The 24,662-nt window shown below is 44.3% G+C and overlaps 1 protein-coding gene across 1 annotated transcript; it reads left to right on the top strand.

Annotated features, from left to right (window-relative positions):
• Positions 1–15,376: 15,376 nt before the first annotated feature.
• On the top strand, positions 15,377–24,173 carry SERP1 (stress associated endoplasmic reticulum protein 1). The gene is made up of 3 exons (XM_089672591.1): positions 15,377–15,602; positions 15,682–15,757; positions 23,093–24,173. Exons 1-3 carry the CDS (start codon positions 15,519–15,521, stop codon positions 23,131–23,133), a joined length of 201 nt encoding a protein of 66 aa, XP_089528717.1. The 5' UTR covers positions 15,377–15,518; the 3' UTR covers positions 23,134–24,173.
• Positions 24,174–24,662: the final 489 nt, after the last annotated feature.

Below are 24,662 nucleotides of genomic sequence, written 5' to 3'. Positions count from 1 at the left end.
ACCAATCACAGTTTCCCAAAACAGACATATTAAAGTCATGTCTTGAATGATAAATGTTACAAGTGCACTTATGACTTCTCTAAATTTAATAAATTCTCCCCAGTTTTCTTCCAGCACCTGAGAGTGCATAACATAGGCAGTTAACAGAGCCCATACGTTAACATAAACAAAACCACTGCTTGGGATGGTTACCGTGGTTCACATGATTTGACCAAAATTTGAGCTACCCTCTTGAGTTCCGCTGGTTTTGGGTCCCCCTTTACGTCCTGCACAGCCAGGCAAGACTTGCCAAGAACTTGCATCCAGCAGACTTCTCTCTTATGGGCCCTAGGGGTGTAGAGGTACACCGTGCTTGCCCTGCAGCTGTGGATAGAACTGCTTTCAGGCCTTCTAGGTGGGCTGGTTCCTCTCCAAGCAATGTAGGCTGTCCTTCCCTGGTAAACTGCAGGGCAGTAGAGCTCCCTCTTTCAGCTCTCCTCTTTTCTCCTCCAGCCTGGAGGCAGAACCCCCCTTCTCAGGGCCCCCTCCCAGGCTACTCAGCAGCACCTCTTAGCATTTCATCTTCTACCCAACTCTCCTGCTGGCCAGGATCTGTCATAGTCCACGGAAGATTTTATTTTTGGCAACAATTTTTTGCAAAATGACAAAACATTGTTTTTACACAAAGTTGTCAATTAAATAATATATTGCTCACACATACCATTGAGGAGGAGGGGGTGGTCGACTGTGTCAAAAGCTGCGGAGAGGTCAAGGAGTAGGAGCACTGAATAGTGGCCATTAGCTTTGGCAGTTAGCAGGTCGTTGGTGAGTTTGAGTAGGGCAGTTTCGGTGGAGTGTAAAGGACGGAAGCCAGACTGTAGGGGATCAAGGAGGTTGTTGTCGTTGAGGTGGGAGCTTAGGTGATTATAGACTAAGCGCTCAAGGAGTTTGGATGTAAATGGCAGCAGGGAGATGGATCGGTGGGATCCAGGGAGGGCTTTCTAAGTATGGGAGTGATGTGCGCGTGCTTCAGAGGGGAGGGGAATGCGCCAGTAGAGAGGGAGAGATTAAAGATGTGAGTGAGGGAGCGTAGGATGGAGGAGGAGGGTGATCGTAGGAGTTGTGAGGGGACAGGGTCGAGGGGGCAGGTGGTGAGGCGGGCTTCAGAGAAGACCTTAGTGACCTCTTCAGTGGTAGCAAGGTCGAAGGAGTGGAGTGTTGAGGGGGTTTTAATGTGAGGAATGTTAGGTGGGGTGGAGGTCTGGACAGTGGCGAGGTCGAGGGAGAGGGATGTTGAGGGGGTTTTTGTGTGAGGGATGCTAGGTGGGGTGGAAGTCTGAGCAGTGGCGATCTCGCTACGAATTGTGTCCATCTTGTTTTTGAAGTGGTTGGCAATCTCGTGGGCGGTAAGTGAGGTACTGGGTGGAGGTGGGGGCGGAGAGAGTAGAGAGTTAAAAGTAGAGAAGAGCCGGCGAGGGCTGGAGGAGAGGGTATTGATGAGGGTCACAAAGTAGGCTTGCTTGGCAGCATGGAGGGAGGAAGTGTATGTGAGGAAGGCAAATTTATATTGGATGAACGCTAGTTGGGATCTGGTTTTGTGCCCTAGTTGCTCCAGCGCACAACTGCGTCGTTTGAGATTTTTGGTATGATCAGTCTGCCAGGGCTGAAGCGGTCGGGGTCTAATGCTTCGTGTGATTAGAGGCGCTAACGAGTCTAGAGTGGTTGTAGAGTTGTTGATTCATTTATTTATTTTTGGTATATATATATATATATATATATATATATATATATATATATATATTTATGGTTTATGAGTGTACAGTGTTTGTCACATTTATTTAATTATTTATTTTATAGTGTACACAGAGTGATCTCACAATTCACGTGTTACTCACATTTTTGAATCTTGGTTTGTTTTTGCATGTATTTGTTATAAGTATATACTTATTGGTTGGTAAAGTATTTACCAATGTTATTGAGGTAATACACTATATTAGTTTCATTTTTTTGAGGTATTCACCTGATCTGGATTTATGGGAACACTGAAGTTGGACACAGAGGATTTATTTATTTTGGACATTATTTAATATTTTATACACATTGACTGACACAAAAAAGGTTTATAATATGTCTCTACTAACTTTTCACATCTAGACTTTTCAATATTTGCCCACTCTTCTTTGCTGAACTGCTCAAGTTCAGTTACATTTGATGGTGACCTTTTGTGGACTGCAGTCTTCAAGTCATTCCACAGGTTTTTAATGGGGTTTAAGTCTGGACTCTGATTAGGCTATACAAGGACATTCACCTTTTTCTCCTTCAATCACTGTGTGGTCATTTTTGCTGTGTGCTTTGGGTCATTGTCATATTGGGAGGTAAACCTTCTTCCCATTGACAACTTTCTGGCAGAGGGTAGCAGATTTTCATCAAGAAGTGAATGGTATTGTCAGGAATCCCGTAGTCCGCCGTGGCGCACGGGACTGCGTAGGGTGCGAATTGCCTAGGCGCAGCAACATGCAGGCGCTGGGACCCAGCACTCGCGCACCCGGGTGCGTGCCGGGCACCAATGATGGTGCAGGGTGCCCTATTTAAACAGACCTGTGGAGTGCACAAATTGCCGTATGGTCTTTATCCTGCTGTTCCTGTTATTGTTCCTGAAAGATTGCTTGTTGCCGACCCAACCTGACCCGGATTGCTGTGACCTTCTCCTGCTCTGACCCCTGGCTTGTCTTGACCATTCTTCTGCCTTCTGTTTACCTGACCTCCTGTTGCTGAACCTGGCCTGTGACCCGTTGATCCTTTTAGCCTGCCGTTCTGTACCGTCTGCCTCTGCTGTTACCGATCTGGCCTGTCTGACTACGCTACACTCCGTCTCTTCACATCAGGCTCTCACCTGTTACTTGCCACTGGCAACTACCTCTATCGCAGCCGGTTGTACTCGGGGGCCGCGACCTGGTCTCAGACTGCTCCAAGTTCATCCCCACCATCAGGGGCTCTGGTGAAACAGCGTGCTGGGGCTTAGATTCTGCGCCCTGAGGAATTCCGGTCTGTGGGTCGCTAGAGGTTACTGCCAGTCGGCTCCTGACAGTACCATACGGCCATGGCTGAGCCTGGAAGAGGTCCGTCCCCAGTGGATGAGATATGCCAACATCTAGCGGCGCTCACCCAAGCGGTCAAGACACTTGAAGAGGGGTATGCACATCTGGAGGGACGTATTCAGACCCTAACCTCACCAGCAGTCATGCCAGCAGTCCCAGTCTCCTCTCTCCCTGCTGTGGGCCCCACAGAATCCCCCGCCAGAGCAATGGTTGCCGTACCTCCACCGGCACCTTGTGTGCCAACACCAGAGTGGTTCAACGGGGATCGAGGAAAGTTCAGGGCATTCCAGAATTCCTGCCACCTGTACTTTGACCTGCAGCCACGGACCTTTTCTTCGGAATCCGTGAAGGTGGGGTTCGTCATATCTTTATTGCAAGGGGAACCCTAAGGCTGGGCCCACCGTCTGCTGGAAGCTCGTCATTCACACTTGAATTCAGTCTCCGCATTCTTTAAAGCAATGGCTCAATTATATGATGACCTGCAACGAGCCGCTTTGGCTGAAGCGACCCTGCATACCTTGCAACAAGGTCGCCGGACAGCAGAGGACTACGCCTCTGAGTTTAGGCACTGGAGCAGGGACACCCAGTGGAACGACGCAGCCCTGCGTCATCAATTTCGCTTGGGTCTATCTGACCCCCTGAAGGATGAACTAGCCAGAGTGGGCGTACCAGAATCCCTGAAAGATTTGATAACCCTGGCCATTCAAATCGACCACCGGCTGCGGGAATAAAGGCTAGAGAGATCCAGTCAAGGTCCGAGACCGACATGGGTGTTGCCTCGGGTTCCGGTCCAGCCTCATTCCCCAGTTAGTAATCAGAATCCTGAGCCATCGGAGGGGCCCACACCTATTCAACTCGGATTGATGCGGCCTTCCATGACACTCGAGGAATACCAGAGATGTTGGTTAAACAACCTTTGTCTATACTGTGGAGCGGCTGGGCACTTTGTACGCTCCTGTCCAGAGAAGTTGAGGAAGTGTGCCTTTGTCGCCTCTGCTATCTCTCCAACATGCATCAATAATTCAACTCACTTAGCCGTGCCTATTTCCTTCCAGCTCCCCGGAAGAACCATGCCAGTTACGGCCATTATTGATTCGGGGGCCTGCAGTTGTTTCATAGATCTTAACTTTGCAGCCCAACAGCAGATTTCCCTTCAGACCAAAGAACACGGCCTGAACATCTTCCTGGCTGACGGGTCTCGGATAAAATCTGGATTGGTAGACCGTGAGACTCCTCTGATCCGTACCACAGTGGCTGGTCAGCATCAGGAACTCCTCTGTTTGGACGCCATCGCGTCCCCATTGTTTCCGGTTATCTTGGGGCTCACCTGGTTACGAGCACATGACCCCCAGATTAACTGGAGGACAGGGTCAGTTCAGTTCCGTTCACAGTATTGTCAGGAACATTGTTGCCCCAGGACATCACTGACTACCCCGACCCTATTCTGTATGAACACGGATGAGGAGCTATCTCAAGCAATCCCTCCGGCCTACCATCACTATCTGGATGTATTTAGTCCACGGGGAGCAGACATCCTTCCCCAGCACCGGGCATATGACTCTCCAATTGACCTTCTTCCGGGGTCTGAGATCCCCTTCGGCTGAATCTTCCCCCTGTTGGAGCGGGATTTGGGGGCTTTGAAGGAATATATAGATGAGAGCCTCCAAAAGGGATTCATCCATCCTTCCACGTCACCGGCTGCAGCCGGTATTTTCTTTGTGGAGGAGAAAGACAAGACCCTGAGGCCCTGTGTCGATTGCCGGGAACAAAATAAGATAATGGTAAAGAACCGTTATCCCCTTCCCCTAGTCCCTGAGTTATTCCAGAGGTTGAGAACGGCATCTATTTTTACCAAGTTGGATCCCAGATGCGCCTATAATCTGGTCCGTATACGCGAAGGGAATGAGTGGAAGACGGCATTCCGCACTCGATTCGGTCACTTCGAGTACCTTGTCATGCCATTCGGGTTGTGCAACGCACCTGCCACTTTCCAGCACTTTGTGAATGACATATTCAAAGATTACCTGGATATCTTTGTTGTGGTCTATTTAGATGATATCTTGATCTTTTCCCCATCCTTGGAGGCACATCGAGGTCATGTCCGGAGCGTGCTGGAGCGACTCTGCCAGCACGGGCTCTATGCCAAGGCAGAAAAGTGCAGCTTTGAACAACACAGCATCCCATTCCTGGGACTCATTATTTCCACTACTGGAATTGCCATGGACCCCCAGAAGATCTCCGTTATCTTGGAATGGCCAGTGCCCACAGATAAGAAGGGTATCCAGCGGTTTAATGGCTTCGCCAACTTCTACCAGAAGTTCATCAAGAACTTATCAGGCCTGGTATCCCCCATCACTCAACTCACAAAACTCTGAAGAAATTGTTCACGGCAGTACCCATCCTGAGCCACCCAGATGCATCTCTACCCTACATACCGGAGGTAGATGAGTCCGAAAACGCGGTTGGGGTGATCCTGCACAAAGGAAGGGTGTGAAGGAGTTTATGCACCCAGTAGCCTTCTTTTCTAGGAAGCTTACTCCAGCAGAAAAGAACTATGATATTAGAGACCAGGAGCTCTTGGCAATTAAGTCAGCCCTGGAAGAGTGGAGATACAGTTGCAAGTAAAAGTATGTGAACCCCTTGGGATTACGTGGAGCTTTGCATGAATTGGGCATAAAATGTGCTCTGAACGTCATCTAAGTCACAACAATAGAAGAACACAGTCTGCTGAACATAATACTACACAAACATTAGATGTTGCCATGGTTTAATTGCACATAACATGTAAACATTCACAGTGCAGGGAGGAAAAAGTATGTGAGGCCCTAGCTTAATGACTTCTCCCAGAGCTAATTGGAGCCAGGAGTGAGCCAACCTTGACTCCAATCAGTGTGATGATATTGAACAATTCTTGATCTTAGGTCTTCTGAGAGCTCTTTGACAGGTATTTTGCCCCATTCATTTTTCCTTCTATCCTGACAAGTGTTCTGGCTCCCTGCTGCAGAGAAAAAACACCTCCATAACAGGATATCACCACCTCCATGCTTTACTGTAGGAATGGTGTTTTTTGGATGGTGAGCTGTATTGGATTTCTGCCAGACATATCGTTTAGTGTTGAGGCCAAATAATTCAACTTTAGTCTCATCTGACCATAACACCTTTTTCCATGTGGCCTCAGAATCTTCAAGGTGCATTTTGGCAAAGCTCAGTCGTAACTACATGTGGCCTTTCTTGAGGAGTGGCTTTTTTCTTGCTACTCTTTCCTTACAAGCCACATTTGTGGAGAATTTGTGATATTGTTGTCACATGTACACGATGACCACTCTTTCACATAAATTCCTGCAACTGCTTCAGAGTTGCTGTTGGCCTCTTGGTATCCTCTCTGACCAGTTTCCTTCTGGCTCTTTCATCCTGTTTGGAGTGAGATCCTGATCCAAGGAGGGTCTGTGATGTATTAAGTACCTTGCTCTTCTTAATAATATACCTCACTGTGTTTCTAGGCATTGATAAGGCTTTTGAAATTTTTTTGTATCCATCTCCTGAATTGTGCCTGGGACTGAAATGCTCCAGGAAAGCTCTTTTCATGCTGAGCTAATCAAAATGACCCCAGCTGATCACAGTTGAAAGTCAAATGGGTCTCTGTGCCATTGAGAAGGTGATTAGCTACACCTGATTGAGTTTACAAGTCATTTTTAGGAGTGGGTTATCGTTTTTCCAATTCATGTATTTCTGTTTTTGAATTTTTTAAACATTTTTTCTGACATGTTGGTGTTATAATTTTCACTGGGCAAATACAGCTGGATAAAACAAAAACTGTGTTAATTTCAGGCTGCAAAGCAACAAAATGCGATTATTTTAAAGGGGGGGGGATTATTTTCTATACCCACTGTATACATGAAAAACTCAGAGGAAAAAAAAGACTAAAAACTTTTGAAAATACACTGACATTGTAAAACATACAAGGAGCGTTAATGATCTGGTTCCTCTACTTTAAGCCTTTATCCAATAAATGGCCCCACCTTAGTGGCAGTGCCCTCGCAGATCCTCTGACTCACCTGTAGTGCCAGGCAGTGGGTATCACTGCTCTGCAGTGCCATCCTCAGGTCCTCCAGCAGTTCCCAGAGTTGTTGGTTCTCATCACCCAGCCTCTTTAGCTCCTCATCCTCCTTTCTTAGGCTCATCCCCAGGCTCTTCCTCTTGTTCAACCAGATCTGGCTCTCTTGGCTCCCAGGCAAGCGGAGGGCCACAGGTTTGTAACCGATATGCCGCAGAGCTTGGTGTTGAAGTGTTAGAAGGTGGGGCACTCCGGCAGCTGCTCAAGCAGCCACTTGCATTCATCCCTCTGGGCTGCAGGTCCAGGACCCTGTAGAGGGAGCGGAAATCTTCCCAGAAATGTTACCCTCTCTTCTCCAGTCCAGGTGATGGAAGCCCTCTTGCAGGTATTGTTCCAGTCTGACGGTCAGCACAATGATCTCATTGTCCAGTCCATAGTGACAAGCCAGGACACTGACCATCCTCTGGGGGAGTATGGCAGGCCAGCCACTGGGGGAAGTATGGGAGGTCCTTCCAGGCTCCTGTTTCACTAGCATGCCAGGCGGTAAGTGATGATGCGGGTGCTGACCCTGGGACATGTGGCCTGGCAAATGCCCAGTGTGCCCTATGGCTAGTTCAGGCCTGTGTACCATGTCTCTTTAAATCTAAACTATAGGGAAAAATGCATCTAAGATAATAATATCTAGCCATACTGCATCCAGCCACAATCACTGCAGGCAATTGCTGGCTGTGTGAACAGTCATGAATAGCTGCAGTCCCCGACAGACTGTCATTGCAGTGTATGGGCTTGGCAGCTGCAGTTAACTGTACACCCAGCCACAGGCCACAATCCCAACCACAGAAATCAATAGATTATTTCTGTTGGGATTTTCAGTGTGGCATGCATCCTTAAATTGTAATTTTGGTACAAGGGGACACACAGTGGCTAAATGGTTAACATTTCTGCCTGGCAGCACTAGGGTCATTGGTTCGAATCCCAACCACGGCACCGCCTGCCTGGAGTGTGCATGTTCTCCCTGTGCCTGTGTGGGTTTCCTCCGGTTTCCTCCTACACTCCAAAGCCATGCTGGTAGGTTATTTGGCTCCTGTCTAAATTGGCCCTAGTTTGTGTATTTATGAATGTGAGTTAAGGACCTTAGATTGGACACCCCTTGAGGGTTAGTGACTGATGTGAATGCATAATATATGTGTAAAGTGCTGAGTAAATGGATAGTGCTATACAAGTACCTGTAATAAATAAATAAAGTAAAGAAAAAAGGTGTTTTTTTTTTTTTTTTAATTGTACATTTTTTTTACGTGAAATGAGAATAAATTAGGAAAGCAAAATTCTACTAAAAAAAGTAATTAAAATAATGATATATAACAATAAAAATAGTAATTAAAAATATGAAAATAAAAGCTAAGGGGAGAAGGCAATTAGGGCTTATCAGAGTTTCTAAAAAAATAATACTGTACAGTAAGGTCCATAAATATTGGGACATCGACACAATTCTAACATTTTTGGCTCTATACACCACCACAATGGATTTGAAATGAAACGAACAAGATGTGCTTGAACTGCAGACTGTCAGCTTTAATTTGTGGGTATTTACATCCAAATCAGGTGAACGGTGTAGGAATTACAACAGTTTGCATATGTGCCTCCCACTTGTTAAGGGACCAAAAGTAATGGGACAATTGACTTCTCAGCTGTTCCATGGCCAGGTGTGTGTTATTCCCTCATTATCCCAATTACAATGAGAAGATAAAAGGTCCAGAGTTCATTTCAAGTGTGCTATTTGCATTTGGAACCTGTTGCTGTCAACTCTCAAGATGAGATCCAAAGAGCTGTCACTATCAGTGAAGCAAGCCATCATTAGGCTGAAAAAACAAAACAAACCCATCAGAGAGATAGCAAAAACATTAGGCGTGGCCAAAACAACTATTTGGAACATTCTTAAAAAGAAGGAACGCACCGGTGAGCTCAGCAACACCAAAAGACCCGGAAGACCATGGAAAACAACTGTGGTGGATGAGCGAAGAATTCTTTCCCTGGTGAAGAAAACACCCTTCACAACAGTTGGCCAGATCATGAACACTCTCCAGGAGGTAGGTGTATGTGTGTCAAAGTCAACAATCAAGAGAAGACTTCACCAGAGTGAATACAGAGGGTTCACCACAAGATGTAAACCATTGGTGAGCCTCAAAAACAGGAAGGCCAGATTAGAGTTTGCCAAACGACATGTAAAAAAGCCTTCACAGTTCTGGAACAACATCCTATGGACACATGAGACCAAGATCAACTTGTACCGGAGTGATGGGAAGAGAAGAGTATGGAGAAGGAAAGGAACTGCTCATGATCCTAAGCATACCACCTCATCAGTGAAGCATGGTGGTGGTAGTGTCATGGCGTGGGCATGTATGGCTGCCAATGGAACTGCTTCTCTTGTATTTATTGATGATGTGACTGCTGACAAAAGCAGCAGGATGAATTCTGAAGTGTTTCGGGAATATTATCTGCTCATATTCAGCCAAATGCTTCAGAACTCATTGGACGCCGCTTCACAGTGCAGATGGACAATGACCCAAAGCAGACTGCAAAAGCAACCAAAGAGTTTTTTAAGGGAAAGAAGTGGAATGTTATGCAATGGCCAAGTCAATCACCTGACCTGAATCCGATTGAGCATGCATTTCACTTGCTGAAGACAAAACTGAAGGGAAAATGCCGCAAGAACAAGCAGGAACTTAAGACAGTTGCAGTAGAGGCCTGGCAGAGCATCACCAGGGATGAAACCCAGCGTCTGGTGATGTCTATGCGTTCCAGACTTCAGGCTGTAATTGACTGCAAAGGATTTGCAACCAAGTATTAAAAAGTGAAAGTTTGATTTATGATGATTATTCTGTCCCATTACTTTTGGTCCCTTAACAAGTGGGAGGCACATATGCAAACTGTTGTAATTCCTACACCGTTCACCTGATTTGGATGCAAATACCCTCAAATTAAAGCTGACAGTCTGCAGTTAAAGCACATCTTGTTCGTTTCATTTCAAATCCATTGTGGTGGTGTATAGGGGCCAAAAATGTTAGAATTGTGTCGATGTCCCAATATTTATGGACCTGACTGTATATACACTTTTTTGTAGGTTCCTAATTTTTTTTTTCTTAGGAGCATTGCTCCCGCGATCAGCAGATTGTGGGTGCAATCTCAGGATTCTGCAGATTCTTACTACAGCTGTCTGCCCATACCTCCCGTATGGGCAGTTACTGAAGTCCAGAAAGATCAATGAACTATGAGAACTCTCACGATCACCCTCGCAGTTTGTTGAAAGCTATAAGCCATCTACCTCCATGGCAGACCAGATCAGAGTTTGAAATAAAGTGGTAGTAAACACCTTGTACCTACAGGTAATCTTATAATAATACGGTAGGTACAAGGATACTAACACATTATGCCATTACCTTATTATCAGGGGGAAATTTCTTTTTTTTTCTCTTTAACTTTTTTACCACTTTAAGTATTAGTAAGGGGTTAAATATTAATTGTATTTTTGTTGCTTTAATTGACATCATATATAGACCAAAGATCACCCATTTGATCTACATGTGTATGAAATAGAAAAAATACAATGTAACAATAATTTTGTCACACTATTTATAAAATCAAGCTTCTTAACATTGTTCCAAACACTGTTAAGAAAACTCAGTTTTACACCGCAGCAGATAAGTTATAGTTTATAATGTGTTTTTTACATTTCATAAATAAAAGTGCTTATTTTGCAGATAATGCACAAAGCATTTCTATGCGGTTTGCTTCATAGAACAAGGAAAGTGTCAAAAGGACCTTAAAGTGTCACTAAACCCAGGACCCTGCATTCACTATATCTGGTCTCCCACAGTACACACAACATGGAAATGCAATTATTTTAGCAAATATAAACTGCTAAATACATATACTTATCAGCAGTATATAGCAGTCTTGTGACTTCTATCAGAGTCCAGCTGAGCACATGTTAAAGCTTATAGGAGGAGTTTTCTTTCTGCTCTAGAAGGATGCATGACCTCTAACCTCTGTCTGGACAGCACTAATTGGCCCTGTGCTGATCACATGCACTCTCCCAAGGTAAAAAAAAAAACATTCTAGCAATACACACCAAACTGAACATGTGCAGAATGACTCCACATGATATGTCTTATCAGGAGATTAGAAGGGGGCACTGGAAGAAGGGTAGGATCAGAGAAGACAGGATCAAAGGACAGCATTTTACTCAATACAGAGGATTAACCTCCTAGGTTCCACAGTGAGTATAAAAAGCATGCTTTACTGCATATACAGACTGATTTTACTGTTGTGGGTTTAGTAACACTTTAATCCATGAAAAAAACAGTTTTCCTCTGATATCTGTTTAAAAAGACTCTGACCCAGTGCAGTGTCCCCAGTATGAGTCACACAAAATATATGTGGTCCAGTACAGTGTCCCCTAATTGTATCACATAGAATGCACTAGACTTAGCGCAGTGTCCCTGGTATGTTTCACATAGAATATATAAAGCCCAGTGGTGTCACATAGGATGTCTGAGGCCCAGTGGCATTACACAGAGTGTATAAGGCTCAGTGCAGTGTCTCCAGTATATGTTACATGGAATGAATGTTGCCCAGTGCAGTGTTTACGATATATGTCACATGGAATGTATGAGGCCCAGTGCAGTGTCTGCAGTATATGTGTATTGGACCCAGTGGTGTCACATAGGATGACTGAACCCCAGTGGTGTCACACAGAATGTATGAGGCCCGGTGCATTGTCTTTGGTATATGTCACATAGGATGTATGAGGCCCAGTACAGTGTCCCCGGTATGTGTCACACGCAGTGTATGAGACCCAGTGCAGTGTCCCTGGTATATATTACACAGGGTGTATAAGGTCCAAGCAGTGTTCACGGTATATATCACATGAAATGTATGAGGCCCAGCACAGTGTCCCCCAGATGTCACATGGAATGTATGAGGCCCAGAGGTGTCACATAAAATGTATAAGGTTCAGTGATGTCACATGGAATGTATGAGCCCCAGTGATGTCATATGGAATGTATGAGGCCTAGCGATGTCAAATAGAATGTACGAGGCTCAGTGATGTCACATGGAATGTACGAGGCTCAGTGATGTCACATGGAATGTATGAGGCCCAGTGATGTCACATGGAATATATGAGGCCCAGTGATGTCACATGGAATGTACGAGGCTCAGTGATGTCACATGGAATGTACGAGGCCCAGTGATGTCACATGGAATGTACGAGGCCCAGTGATCTCACGTAGAATACAGTGAGGAACCGAAGTATTTGAACACCCTGCGATTTTGCAAGTTCTCCCACTTAGTAATCATGGAGGGGTCTGAAATTCACATTGTAGGTGCATTCCCACTCTGAGAAACAGAATAAAAAAAACAATTCAGGAAATGACATTGTATGATTTTTAAAGAATTTATTTGTCTTGCACTGCTGAACAGAAGTATTTGAACACCTGAGAAAATCAGTGTTAATATTTGGTACTGTCAGGAATGGACTTGCCAGTAATGGTGGGACTCACCTGCCTTGTGGGCTGCAGTACCAGGGCTGGCCACCGGGTGCTCTCAGCAATCAGAGACTCAACCCTGCAAGTCAGCCAAACACCTGAGGCTGATTGCAGATGTATTTAAGGGATGGCCAGACCTGCAGTCTGTGCCTTGGTGTGTGTTTTTCTATGGGCCCCTGTATCTTGTTACCTGCATTCCTGCTCCTGTCTGACTGATTCGTTGCCGACCCTGCCTGATCCAGACCTCTGCTGACTTCTCCTGTTTGATCCCTGGCTTGTGACCCCGACCATTCTCTGCCTGACCCCCTGTACCTACCTGCCCGTTAGTTGCTGTACCCGGCTCGTGACCTGACTACTCTCTGCCTGCTCCTCCTGTTCCTACTTGCCCGATTGTTATTGACCCGGCCTGCCTGACGACGCTTGCATTGTATGTACTGTTGTCTGTGGGTGGTTTGGTTCGTTTGCACTGTGTTATGTTTTAGTATTGCACTGTGTTTGTATTGTTAGTATTAATAAATTATATTGTTTATCACATATCTGAAGCCTGCGTTTCCCTGCGTCAGTTCACATACCTCTGGTCATACCCGGAGCGCTGACAGGTACAGAAGCCTTTGCAATTACAGAGGTCAAACGTTTCCTGCAGTTCTTGACCAGGTTTGCACACACTGCAACAGGGATTTTGGCCCACTCCTCCACACAGATCTCCGCTAGATCTGTCAGGTTTTGGGGCTGTCGCTGAGCAACACGGAGTTTCAGCTCCCTCCAAAGATGTTCTATTGGATTTAGGTCTGGAGACTGGCTAGGCCACTCCAGAACCTTGATATGCTTCTTACGGAGCCACTCCTTGGTTATCCTGGCTGTGTGCTTCGGGTCATTGTCATGTTGGAAGACCCAGCCACGACCCATCTTCAATGCTCTGACTGAGGGAAGGAGGTTGTTGCTCAAAATCTCACAATAAATGCCCCATTCATCCTCTCCTTAATACAGTGCAGTCGTCCTGTCCCCTTCACAGAAAAGCACCCCCAAAGCATGATGTTACCACCCCCATGCTTCACAGTAGGGATGGTGTTCTTGGGATGAAACTCATCCTTCTTTTTCCTCCAAACACGACGAGTGAAGTTTAGACCAAAAGGTTCTACTTTGGTCTCATCTGACCACGTGACTTTCTCCCATGCCTCCTCTGGATCATCCAGATGGTCATTTGCAAACTTCAGACGGGCCTGGACATGTGATAACTTGAGCAGGGGAACCTTCCGTGCAATGCATGATTTGAAACCATGACAGCGTAGTGTTCTACCGACAGTGACCTTTGAAACTGTGGTCCCAGCTCTCTTCATGTCATTGACCAGCTGCTCCCTTGTAGTTTTGGGCTGATTCGTCACCTTTCTTATCATCAGTGATACCCCACGAGGTGAGATCTTGCATGGAGCCCCAGTCTGAGGGAGACTGACAGTCGTCTTTAGCCTCTTCCATTTTCTAACAATTGCTCCAACAGTTGATCTATTTTCACCAAGCTGCTTGGCAATTGCCCCATAGACCTTTCCAGCCCTGTGGAGGTCCACAATTTTGTCTCTGGTGTCTTTTGACAGCTCTTTGGTCTTGCCCATGGTAGTAGTTGGCGTCTGACTGACTGTGGGGTGGACAGGTGTCTTTAAAGAGCTCAGACAGGTGCTACTAAGTTAGATTAATGAGTGGAGTAGAGGTGGACTTTTTAAAGGCACAGTAACAGGTCTTTGAGAGCCAGAATTCTTGCTGTTTCTTAGGTGTTCAAATACTTATGTTCAGCAGTGCAAGACAAATAAATTCTTTAAAAATGATACAATGTGATTTCCTGAATTTGTTTTGTAAATTCTGTCTCTCAGAGTGGGAATGCACCTACAATGTGAATTTCAGACCCCTCCATGATTTCTAAGTGGGAGAACTTGCAAAATCGCAGGGTGTTCAAATACTTCTGTTCCTCCGTGATGTCACAGGGAATGTATGGGGCTCAGCGACATCACGTGAAATGTATGCGCCTCAGCGACGTCACGTGGAATATATGAAGCTCAGCGGCGTCGCGTGGAATGTATGCGGCTCAGCGACGTCGCGTGGAATGTATGCGCCTCAGCGACGTCGCGTGGAATGTATGAGGCTTAGCGACGTGGCATGTATGTGGTGCAGCGATGTCATGTGGAATGTATGTGGCTCAGCGGTGTTGCGTGGAATGTATGAGGCGGTGTACCTGATATTTTTTACACACCGCTTGCTTCACAATGTGAAGATGACAAAACTGCACCCCCCCCAAGGAGGAGAATAGGTAGGTAGGGGGGAGATACATGAGACAGTGTTCGGTGACCTGGGAACAATATTGCCATTGGCTTCCCTCAGAGGAATGATTTGAGGTACAGTTTGCAGAAGATAGTCCGGCCTGTGAACACTGCGATGAATGAAGACCAGCACACCTCCATCACAGAGCTTTACTAGCCCTACAGACACTAAACTCCTCTCCCGCCCTCCACCAGTACACGGAGAGCTACCAGTGCACACAGGACGGGAACACACTCAATACAGCCAGGGAGTGTCGGCTGTGCCGGGAAGTGGGCGGGCACACAATGGAACGCCCCGACCCGCCTAGGCTATGCTATGACCACTGTACACCGCTGACAGCGCCGCACTACCACGTGTGGGAGGGACTATTTGCCGAAGCCTCATTACGTGTGTCGTCAGACGTAGTTCCGGTTGTGGGCGGGACTGTGGAATTGCCTACGCTGGCACCTCGGCGGGTCACTATTTACAACTCACACACCCTGCAAGCCAGGTGATCGTTCCATAGGGACCTGATCCATCCGCCGCACCGCAGACATGGTGGCCAAACAGAGAATCCGAATGGCAAACGAGAAACACAGCAAGAACATCACACAGAGGGGCAACGTGGCCAAGACCGCGGTATGTGCTGGATAGAGAGGGAGGAGGGGAGAGGGGGAGCCGGCTGGCCGGGGCTGATCATTGTCTCTCCTGTCTATAGAGGAACGCCACGGACGAGAAGTCATCGGTAGGTCCCTGGTTACTGGCCCTCTTCATCTTCGTGGTCTGCGGATCCGGTGGGTGCATTCTCTATTTACATTACTATTGGCCAATCACTGAAGGAGCTACAAGTACCAGCAATCCCTGCCAGGGTCAGATAGTTGTGTGTGCCAGCACACACCTTACAATCTGATTGAACAATCTCCTTCAGATCTAATTCAGCTGTATAGTGAATTGTCTGGGTAGACCAGGTTGGTGCTCTTGTTACATAGCTTTGGTAAATCTAAAGTCCATTGTACCATGTATGGTGACCTCCAAGGTGCTCTCATTGACTCCCAGGTCCATGACCCTCCCATACAAATGACTAGTCCTTCAGCGGTCACACGTTATCAGGGATCAGTACCTATACATATGTGTAGGGTAAGCCGTGTCCAGATTGGTGGTTCCAGATTGTAGATCGGTGGTAGCAGATAAGTTGGCCGATGTGATTTTCCAGATGATCTCAGACTGGACACCTAATCTCCCCCGTTACTAGTTCTCCTTCAGTGTTTCCTGTGAGCTCGGCCCCTGCTGGTCTTCTGCACACATCTGTGTGTGTATGTATGTATATGTGTGTATATATATGTGTGTGTGTGTATGTATATATATATATATATATATTCGTACTGCACACAGGGCCTCCTCACCACTTCCCTTCCTCTCTTCTCTCCTGAGGTCTTCAGTGTTGTCATTGTCCATCACTAGGAGCTGTTGTGTTCTGACACCTCCGGGATAGCACTCTAATTTCTGATGCTATCAGCTCGGTCTTCTGCTTTTTGGCACTAAAATCACATTGTATTGCAGGTAACTGGAGGTGTAGTAAGTGTTCATCTCCTAAAACCAACATTACGCCATCCTGGGTCACTCTTGGTGTTGCCATATGTTGAGTCCCATGTCCACGTCTGCATTTTATAAACACACTGCTAATAGGCATGTTGTAAAACCCCACTTCAGGATGTATTCCTTGTACCCCCCCCCCCCCTTTTTTTTCCCCAAATCCAATTGTAGGACTAGGAAAAAAATTCCGAGGCTAGGCTCACACTTGTGCCGTATCCAGTGCATTTACCAGTTAGCAGAAACATTTGTTTTGATTTCTTATAGTTCACAACTCTGAGTTTTTAGCCAGTGCGTTTTTTTTTTTTTTGGAAAGGGTCAGGGACTTTTTTTACCTGTAGAAGTTTGCATTTTTGTTTCAATGGAATCCCATCAAACGCAGTTATTGCTTTGTTTATAATGCGTTTCTGCTGTGTTTTTCATCTGCATGACAACAAACACCTCCCCCTAACAAAAACTTCCCAAAAACTGCAAAATGTATAAAAAATGCACCACAAATAATTTTGGAAAAACACGTCAGTTGCAACACACATAGGTATGTATCTAGAGCAAATACCCTTTTTAACATGTCTTAGAGCAGTTGTAAAGTCCTGAAAAAAATCTGGTCCTCCCGCAAGTTAATGTCAGTGTGCAGTGCATACTACCGCATTCTGAAAGACTTGCCTGGAAAACGAAGACCTGTTACCGCTAACAGGGCTTTCATCCATTCTTTCGTCTAGGTTTGCAGGCTTCAACTGATTGGCTGAGCTGCGATGTCCTTACTCCCACGCATGTGTATGGGAATTGAAGCTGTGGCACAGAGGTCCATATTGGTGGCATGTTCATTGTACCCTCAATTCAGAGCACATGCACCAGGGACATCACTGGCTGCAAAACGTGAATATCTCCTGAAAGGTGCCTGTTTAGGAGATATTAATTTTACTTACAGGAAATCTTTATTATTTGCTTACCTTAGGTAAAAGTGACAAATTGGAGATTAGTGCCACGTTCACGTGTCACTGCAGCCTGGAGTGATCTGTTTACTTCCTGCTTAGGTCCCTTATCAGGTGTCCACATCAGTGACTCCGTGACCTGGACACTTCCAATTGGATATCCAGCAGTGGGGTCCTCTCGGAATTCAGAAGAGGATGACGTCATCACAGCAGGGTGACAGGAGACTATAGATCTCACTCTGTTCACACCGCTAAAGCCTGGAATGAGGCTTTAAAATGGATATTTGTTGTTTCCCTTATACAAAGGAGTTATGACAGTGTTCATCTAAAGCCAAAACTTTAATTTTTTAATTTTGGATAGAGTTGGGAAGTGTTAAACCCACTGCCAGTTTTTTCTACCATCAGTGTTTCGTGGGAGATTTCTCTTCACTTCCTGTTCTGTAAATTCAAAAGGAAGTGCGAGGATGTCTTTCTAGTATAAGGGAAGCTCTCTGGGAGAGAGTTGTCGCAGGAACAGGTATTCCTGTTCTGGAGGTAGTTTAACATTTAGGCTGTACCCTCACTTTCTGGTGACATTGGTGATCAGGATCATTCAAAATGAATCTTAACTGGGACACAGCCAGCAAAGAGAGGAAAAAAAAATCTCTCCCTTCGCTACATTATCTAAATCTACGAAGGTTTGCTTGCTAGTGCTTCAGCTGGAAGTGGACCTTTTATGTATGAGGGGGAGGATGGCGTATGATCAGCTGGAAGCGGACCTTTATGTATGAGGGGGAGGATGGCGTATGATCAGCTGGAAGCGGACCTTTATGTATGAGGGGGAGGATGACGTATGATCAGCTGGAAGCGGACCTTTATGTATGAGGGGGAGGATGACGTATGATCAGCTGGAAGCGGACCTTTATGTATGAGGGGGAGGATGACATATGATCAGCTGGAAGAGGACCTTTATGTATGAAGGAGAGGATGACATATGATCAGCTGGAAGAGGACCTTTTATGTATGAAGGGGAGGATTACGTATGATCAGCTCGAAGCGGACCTTTTATGTATGAGGGGGAGGATGACGTATGATCAGCTGGAAGAGGACCTTTATGTATGAAGGGGAGGATGACGTATGATCAGCTGGAAGAGGACCTTTATGTATGAAGGAGAGGATGACATATCAGCTGGAAGCGGACCTTTTATGTATGAAGGGGAGGATTACGTATGATCAGCTCGAAGCGGACCTTTTATGTATGAGGGGGAGGATGACGTATGATCAGCTGGAAGAGGACCTTTATGTATGAAGGGGAGGATGACGTATGATCAGCTGGAAGAGGACCTTTATGTATGAACGGGAGGATGACGTATGATCAGCTGGAAGAGGACCTTTATGTATGAGGGGGAGGATGACGTATGATCAGCTGGAAGAGGACCTTTATGTATGAGGGGGAGGATGACGTATGATCAGCTGGAAGAGGACCTTTATGTATGAGGGGGAGGATGACGTATGATCAGCTGGAAGAGGACCTTTATGTACGAGGGGGAGGATGACGTATGATCAGCTGGAAGAGGACCTTTATGTAGGAGGGGGAGGATGAGGTATGATCAGCTGGAAGAGGACCTTTATGTAGGAGGGGGAGGATGACGTATGATCAGCTGGAAGAGGACCTTTATGTACGAGGGGGAGGATGACGTATGATCAGCTGGAAGAGGACCTTTATGTACAAGGGGGAGGATGACCTATGATCAGCTGGAAGCGGACCTTTATGTTTGAGGGGGAGGATGACGTATGATCAGCTGCCCATAGCCTCCTGGGATATCTACATCATACATCCCAGGAGGTTGACATGTTTTGTTTGAAGCCTGTGCCCCATTAAAGACTGGAGTGTCTGCACATGTGCAAAATCAAGGGCACCTCATCAGGGGGCTTCTGTACGAATGAGGAAAAGACAGCTGGCTTCTGATCATGGGTGCTTCAAGATGACAGCGAGGGTCTGGAAAGGAGCAGCAGAGCAGTGGGTGAGAAAAGGAAAATGCAGGATTCTCTGGGCTTGAGTGTAGATTGAGTATGTCTATGGCATAAAGAAACATCAAAGGAAAGTGGCCTATGGAAAGGAAAATGGACTGGATGAAGTTCAAGTCTGATCTACACTCTATCTAAACAACACAAACCAGAAACGCTATTTAATTCCTTTTTAAAAATTTAGAGCAAATTCACCCATCCATCCGCATCTCCATGCTTTATTTTGCTGAAAAATCATTTTAAAACACCCCCTGGCATTTCTGGTTGTGGCCAACTTGAGTAGGGACAGATGACCCATGTAGCATTTACTTCCTGGAATCCATCTGCCCTTAGATTAGGCATGCAGGAAGGTGCGGTTAGCTGAGAACCCTCTCCCGAAGACCCCTGGGATTTACAGCATCATTTGCCTTGGCCAGGAATCCAGGAAGTAACTGAAGAAAATAAGTTTAGAACCAGTAAATATAATATACTTTCCTATTTACTAATGCTTGCAGCATAAAGATTAAAAATAGTCAATGTTGATTGAGAGAGTGAAGTTCAGCTCTAAGTTTTGTTCTCTCATTCTTACTGTACTAACCCATGTATACTTTTGTGGTTCTGACCAGGGTGGATTTGATTTAAATCACGATTTAAACCACTAATCAGTAAGGCTTGATTTAAATCCTAGTTTTCTACATAAAGACTAATTCTTGCTGGTATAACTTTAATATGCAAGTAGATGAAGATTTTTAGAACAACAACTTTTCATATTAGTTTTTTTTAACCCCAGGTTAATAGGTTAATCATTCATATTTGTACAACTTTTCTGTTGTACTTAGGAAGGAGAAAAATAATCATTACCTTAATAATTTAAATAGATTTATTCAACTTAAGCAAATAACATATGCTGTAATGTTATTGTTTCAACAAACATCCATGTTTGTTAACTAATTTGGCTAAACAAAAGATATATATTTTAAGAAACTTAGACTGTCAGCCCCTTCCTCCTCACACTTAGCTTCACTTTCTTCTTGTGCAGATCTAGTCCACTCCAAACAATCAGAAACATATTGTTTCTATTCTATTCACTGAATTTCTTGAAACTTAGCACTGAAGGGGTTGATTCTGTATTCATAGGTTTGTAGAAGTTAGGATGAAGGTCTTTTTCTTAACTCTGTTCATGTTATAACATTTTTGCTGTGAAGAAGAGGCATGTGATCTCCGCTGAGTCAAATTCAGTTTTGAGAACTGCAAAAGTAAGCCAACATCTGTGATAATATCTTGTAGGCAGAGAAACTGCCCAATAATCTTACAAAAACCTCTGGAAGAGCATGACATTGTGAATGGATTAATGGAATTTATTTACCAAAAAAATTAAACATATACAGCCTTATTCTACATAATTAAAATACTAATCTTTATTTCATGATGGAATAACCTTTGGATGGTAATATATTTTCCTCAAAAAGCATTTTATTTAAAAAAAAATCAGATTTTAAATAAAAAAAAAACTTTTTTTTTTTTTTTTTTTTTTTTTAAATCATTGATTTTTATCCACCCTGGTTTTGACCCTTATGTACTTTTATTCTCACCAAACATATCCATATGCTCACAGCTCTGACCCACTTGTGCTTACAGCTCTGACCCGTATGTACACTCACTTTCATAGTTTTGACCCAAATAGTCTGTCTTACTACACTGACCCACATGCTACAAAGCTTACCCTTATGCTCTCTCATTCTTGCCGTACTGATCCATATGTTCACCCTCACGGTACTGATCCATATGTTCACTCTTATGGTACTGATCCATATGTTCACTCTTATGGTACTGATCCATATGTTCACTCTTATGGTACTGATCCATATGTTCACTCTTATGGTACTGATCCATGTGTTTTCACTCTCACGGTACTGATCCATGTGTTTTCACTCTCACGGTACTGATCCATGTGTTTTCACTCTCACGGTACTGATCCATGTGTTTTCACTCTCACGGTACTGATCCATGTGTTTTCACTCTCACGGTACTGATCCATGTGTTTTCACTCTCACGGTACTGATCCATGTGTTTTCACTCTCACGGTACTGATCCATGTGTTTTCACTCTCACGGTACTGATCCATGTGTTTTCACTCTCACGGTACTGATCCATGTGTTTTCACTCTCACGGTACTGATCCATGTGTTTTCACTCTCACGGTACTGATCCATGTGTTTTCACTCTCACGGTACTGATCCATGTGTTTTCACTCTCACGGTACTGATCCATGTGTTTTCACTCTCACGGTACTGATCCATGTGTTTTCACTCTCACGGTACTGATCCATGTGTTTTCACTCTCACGGTACTGATCCATGTGTTTTCACTCTCACGGTACCGATCCATGTGTTTTCACTCTCACGGTACCGATCCATGTGTTTTCACTCTCACGGTACCGATCCATGTGTTTTCACTCTCACGGTACCGATCCATGTGTTCTCTCATACTCGCCGGACAAATCCATATGTTCTCTTACAGTTCTGACCCATGTGTTCTCTCATACTCGCCGGACAAATCCATATGTTCTCTTACAGTTCTGACCCATGTGTAATCTCACCAGATAATTGCTATTTTCTCACACTCGCGGTTCCGACCCATGTATGCTTTTACTCTCACCAAAAAGATCCATATGTATTTTCACTCCCACTGTCCTTACCCGCATGTTCTCACTCTGGCACTGACCCGTATGCTCTCTTGCTGTATTGTGTACTGAGCCAACTGGCATTGCATTGACATGTATGTTCTTACTACTTTACACACAACAAAAACGCAGTAAAGAACATACACTTTAGACTCATTGAGAAAATCATGAAAATTAAATTGGATCGTGGCCTACAAAGTCTTCCCTTGTCCAGAGTCTATGATTTAATTAGTGTACACTCCCAAAACCATGAACCTATATTGCAGTCTACCACAGACCAAACGCCTGTGTATACACATAATAAAGAAGACTAGAGCTGTGCCCTCCAAGAAAGATTGTTTTTCTACACAATTGCTGTAAATGCCATGGTAATGTAGATTTAAAAATTCGAGCTGACTTTGTGTTCCATATCACAAGAGATGCACATGTATTCTCACTTCACATCACTCAGGACATCACTCAATGTAAATATACAACTGTATATAGAGATCCTTGCTTGATCCCAAAACGGAAGGTATTGAGTATGTCCAGGGAAGTGGGACACAAAGTCGGTACGTTTTTTAACTTCTAAACAATTGTGTAGAAATAAAAAAAAACTTTTCTTGCAGACACAGCTCTATTTTCCTTATAATGTTTAGGTCCATGGATGCCTGCAATGCTGATCTGTTTTTGGAGTGTTCAGAGGTAAAACTAGGCACCATCTAGTGGAAGCTAATGGACCTGCAGTCAATGTGGAAATCCAGTTCTACTAGGCACCATCTAGTGGGGGTTATCATAACTGCAATGGAACAGCATACAAAATACTCATTTAGATCGCTCTGGCAGCTTGAAAAACAGAATTTGTCCAGCCCTAGTTTACAGTGCAAATAACGTGTTCAAATGTTTTTGTTTTTTTGTTTTTTTTAAAGTAAGCTTATCCAATCTTTTTCTTATTCTACAGCCATCTTCCAGATCATCCAGAGCATCAGGATGGGCATGTAAAAAGTCTGCCTGCAGATAATTTTTGTTCTCCTGTGAAGTATAACATGAACTGTTACTTTTTTTTCTTTTTTTTTTCTGTTGATCGGGACAAAAAAAATAAAACCACGGATTTCACATAACTTTTCCAGAATGACGACTTGTACAGCAATTATTCAAGTCATTCCAAATGATTCCACCAAAGTCATTCCATGTTTTCTAATCCATACCACAGTGCCTTCAGAGAGCACCATATGCATAAGAGCAATAAAGGCAGATGTGCTATTGTGGAGCTACTTATTCAGTGAACTGTCAATTCAGTGTGGAACTAATTTGTATGCAATGTAGATAAATTTAGTTTGAATAGGTCTTGTGTTAAAGCTATTTGTGTTAAATATTCTACCTTTTTTAATGTATAAAATTGGTTACTTTTTAATTTAAAAATTGAAAGCTGGAAGACTGATTCCAAAATAATTTGAATATTCTCTACATGCTGCAGGGAAACCTATCCCACATGTCATTAGTTTTAGCACTCATTTGGAATATGTCAAGTAGTTTAGGAGAATTGCTGCAATGCTCTGTAGCAGCTTTGTGCAAAGCGATACGTTAAGGAACAAGATACTGTCTTATGCCAGTAAACTTTTTTTTTTTTTTTTTATACGTCCCTCCCTCCTTTTACATCTGCACAATAGAGTGGGACTATGCTGTTCATCTCTGATGTTGACTAGTAGGTGAAGATCTGGGTAATCCCCCTTGCCACCCAGGTGCATTGTATCTAGATGGTATTTGTCTTTGGGAAAAGGCCACTTTCAAACTGTGGAAATGTTCGGCTTTGTAGTTTATATCTGCTTTTTTATGCATGCAAAACTCAATTGCCATTCAACTTGATTACCTTTTGGTTATTATGTACCATTTTCCACCAAGTTGTGAAATGAAGGTTAGCAACACAGCTTGAGTAGGGACAGCAAGTAACTCTAAAGGTATTGTAACAAAATGTGATGTGCAGCAAAAGCAGTGTACAATTGCTGCATTTTTTAAAAACAAATAAAACCTGACAAAAAACCCTCAGTTGTATTTAGAAGTCATTTTTCAACTGCTGCATTTAAAAACGGTTGATAGAAAAAGCAAAAAACAATAGTTACCCATCTTTACTCAGAGAATATGGATCTGAGGAATGCTCTAGATTAGTGAAGAAATTAGGGATACACCGAAAACACCCCTATTGGCCTATACGAAAATAAGCACTGATACAGGTGCCGAAAATAATCCGTGCTGACGCTCTGTAGTTCTCAGCCTTACCTGAGAAACCACTGAACGATCCTGGCACTGGGCATAGAAATGAAGGAAAGATGGCCTCACTCATCTCTATGCCCTTGGAGGACCAGAGCGATGTTGCTTCTGGTTCCACCATCTTGTAAACAAGGCTGTATTATTATTATTATTTTTTTTTTCTTTTTATAAAGCACTAGATTAATGCTTTTTCTTTTATCTAATGCTTTACATTGTAGAGGAGAGATGTGGGGTCCTATTGACCCCTTATCTTTCCATAAAGA

Source organism: Staurois parvus, unplaced genomic scaffold (assembly GCF_062004578.1).
Source record: "Staurois parvus isolate SC_StPar_1 unplaced genomic scaffold, SC_StPar_1.0 ptg000131l, whole genome shotgun sequence".
Taxonomy (NCBI): domain Eukaryota; kingdom Metazoa; phylum Chordata; class Amphibia; order Anura; family Ranidae; genus Staurois; species Staurois parvus.
Note: the sequence above shows the minus strand (reverse complement) of the source record. Positions and strands in the feature narration are given on the sequence as shown.

Excerpts from the sequence above, each read along its gene's own strand:
- SERP1 (XM_089672591.1), top strand. The coding sequence starts at position 15,519 with ATGGTGGCCAAACAGAGAATCCGAATGGCAAACGAGAAACACAGCAAG. Across the intron at positions 15,603-15,681 it reads GCAACGTGGCCAAGACCGCG|AGGAACGCCACGGACGAGAA; the intron begins GTATGTGCTGGA and ends TCCTGTCTATAG. Across the intron at positions 15,758-23,092 it reads CTTCGTGGTCTGCGGATCCG|CCATCTTCCAGATCATCCAG; the intron begins GTGGGTGCATTC and ends CTTATTCTACAG.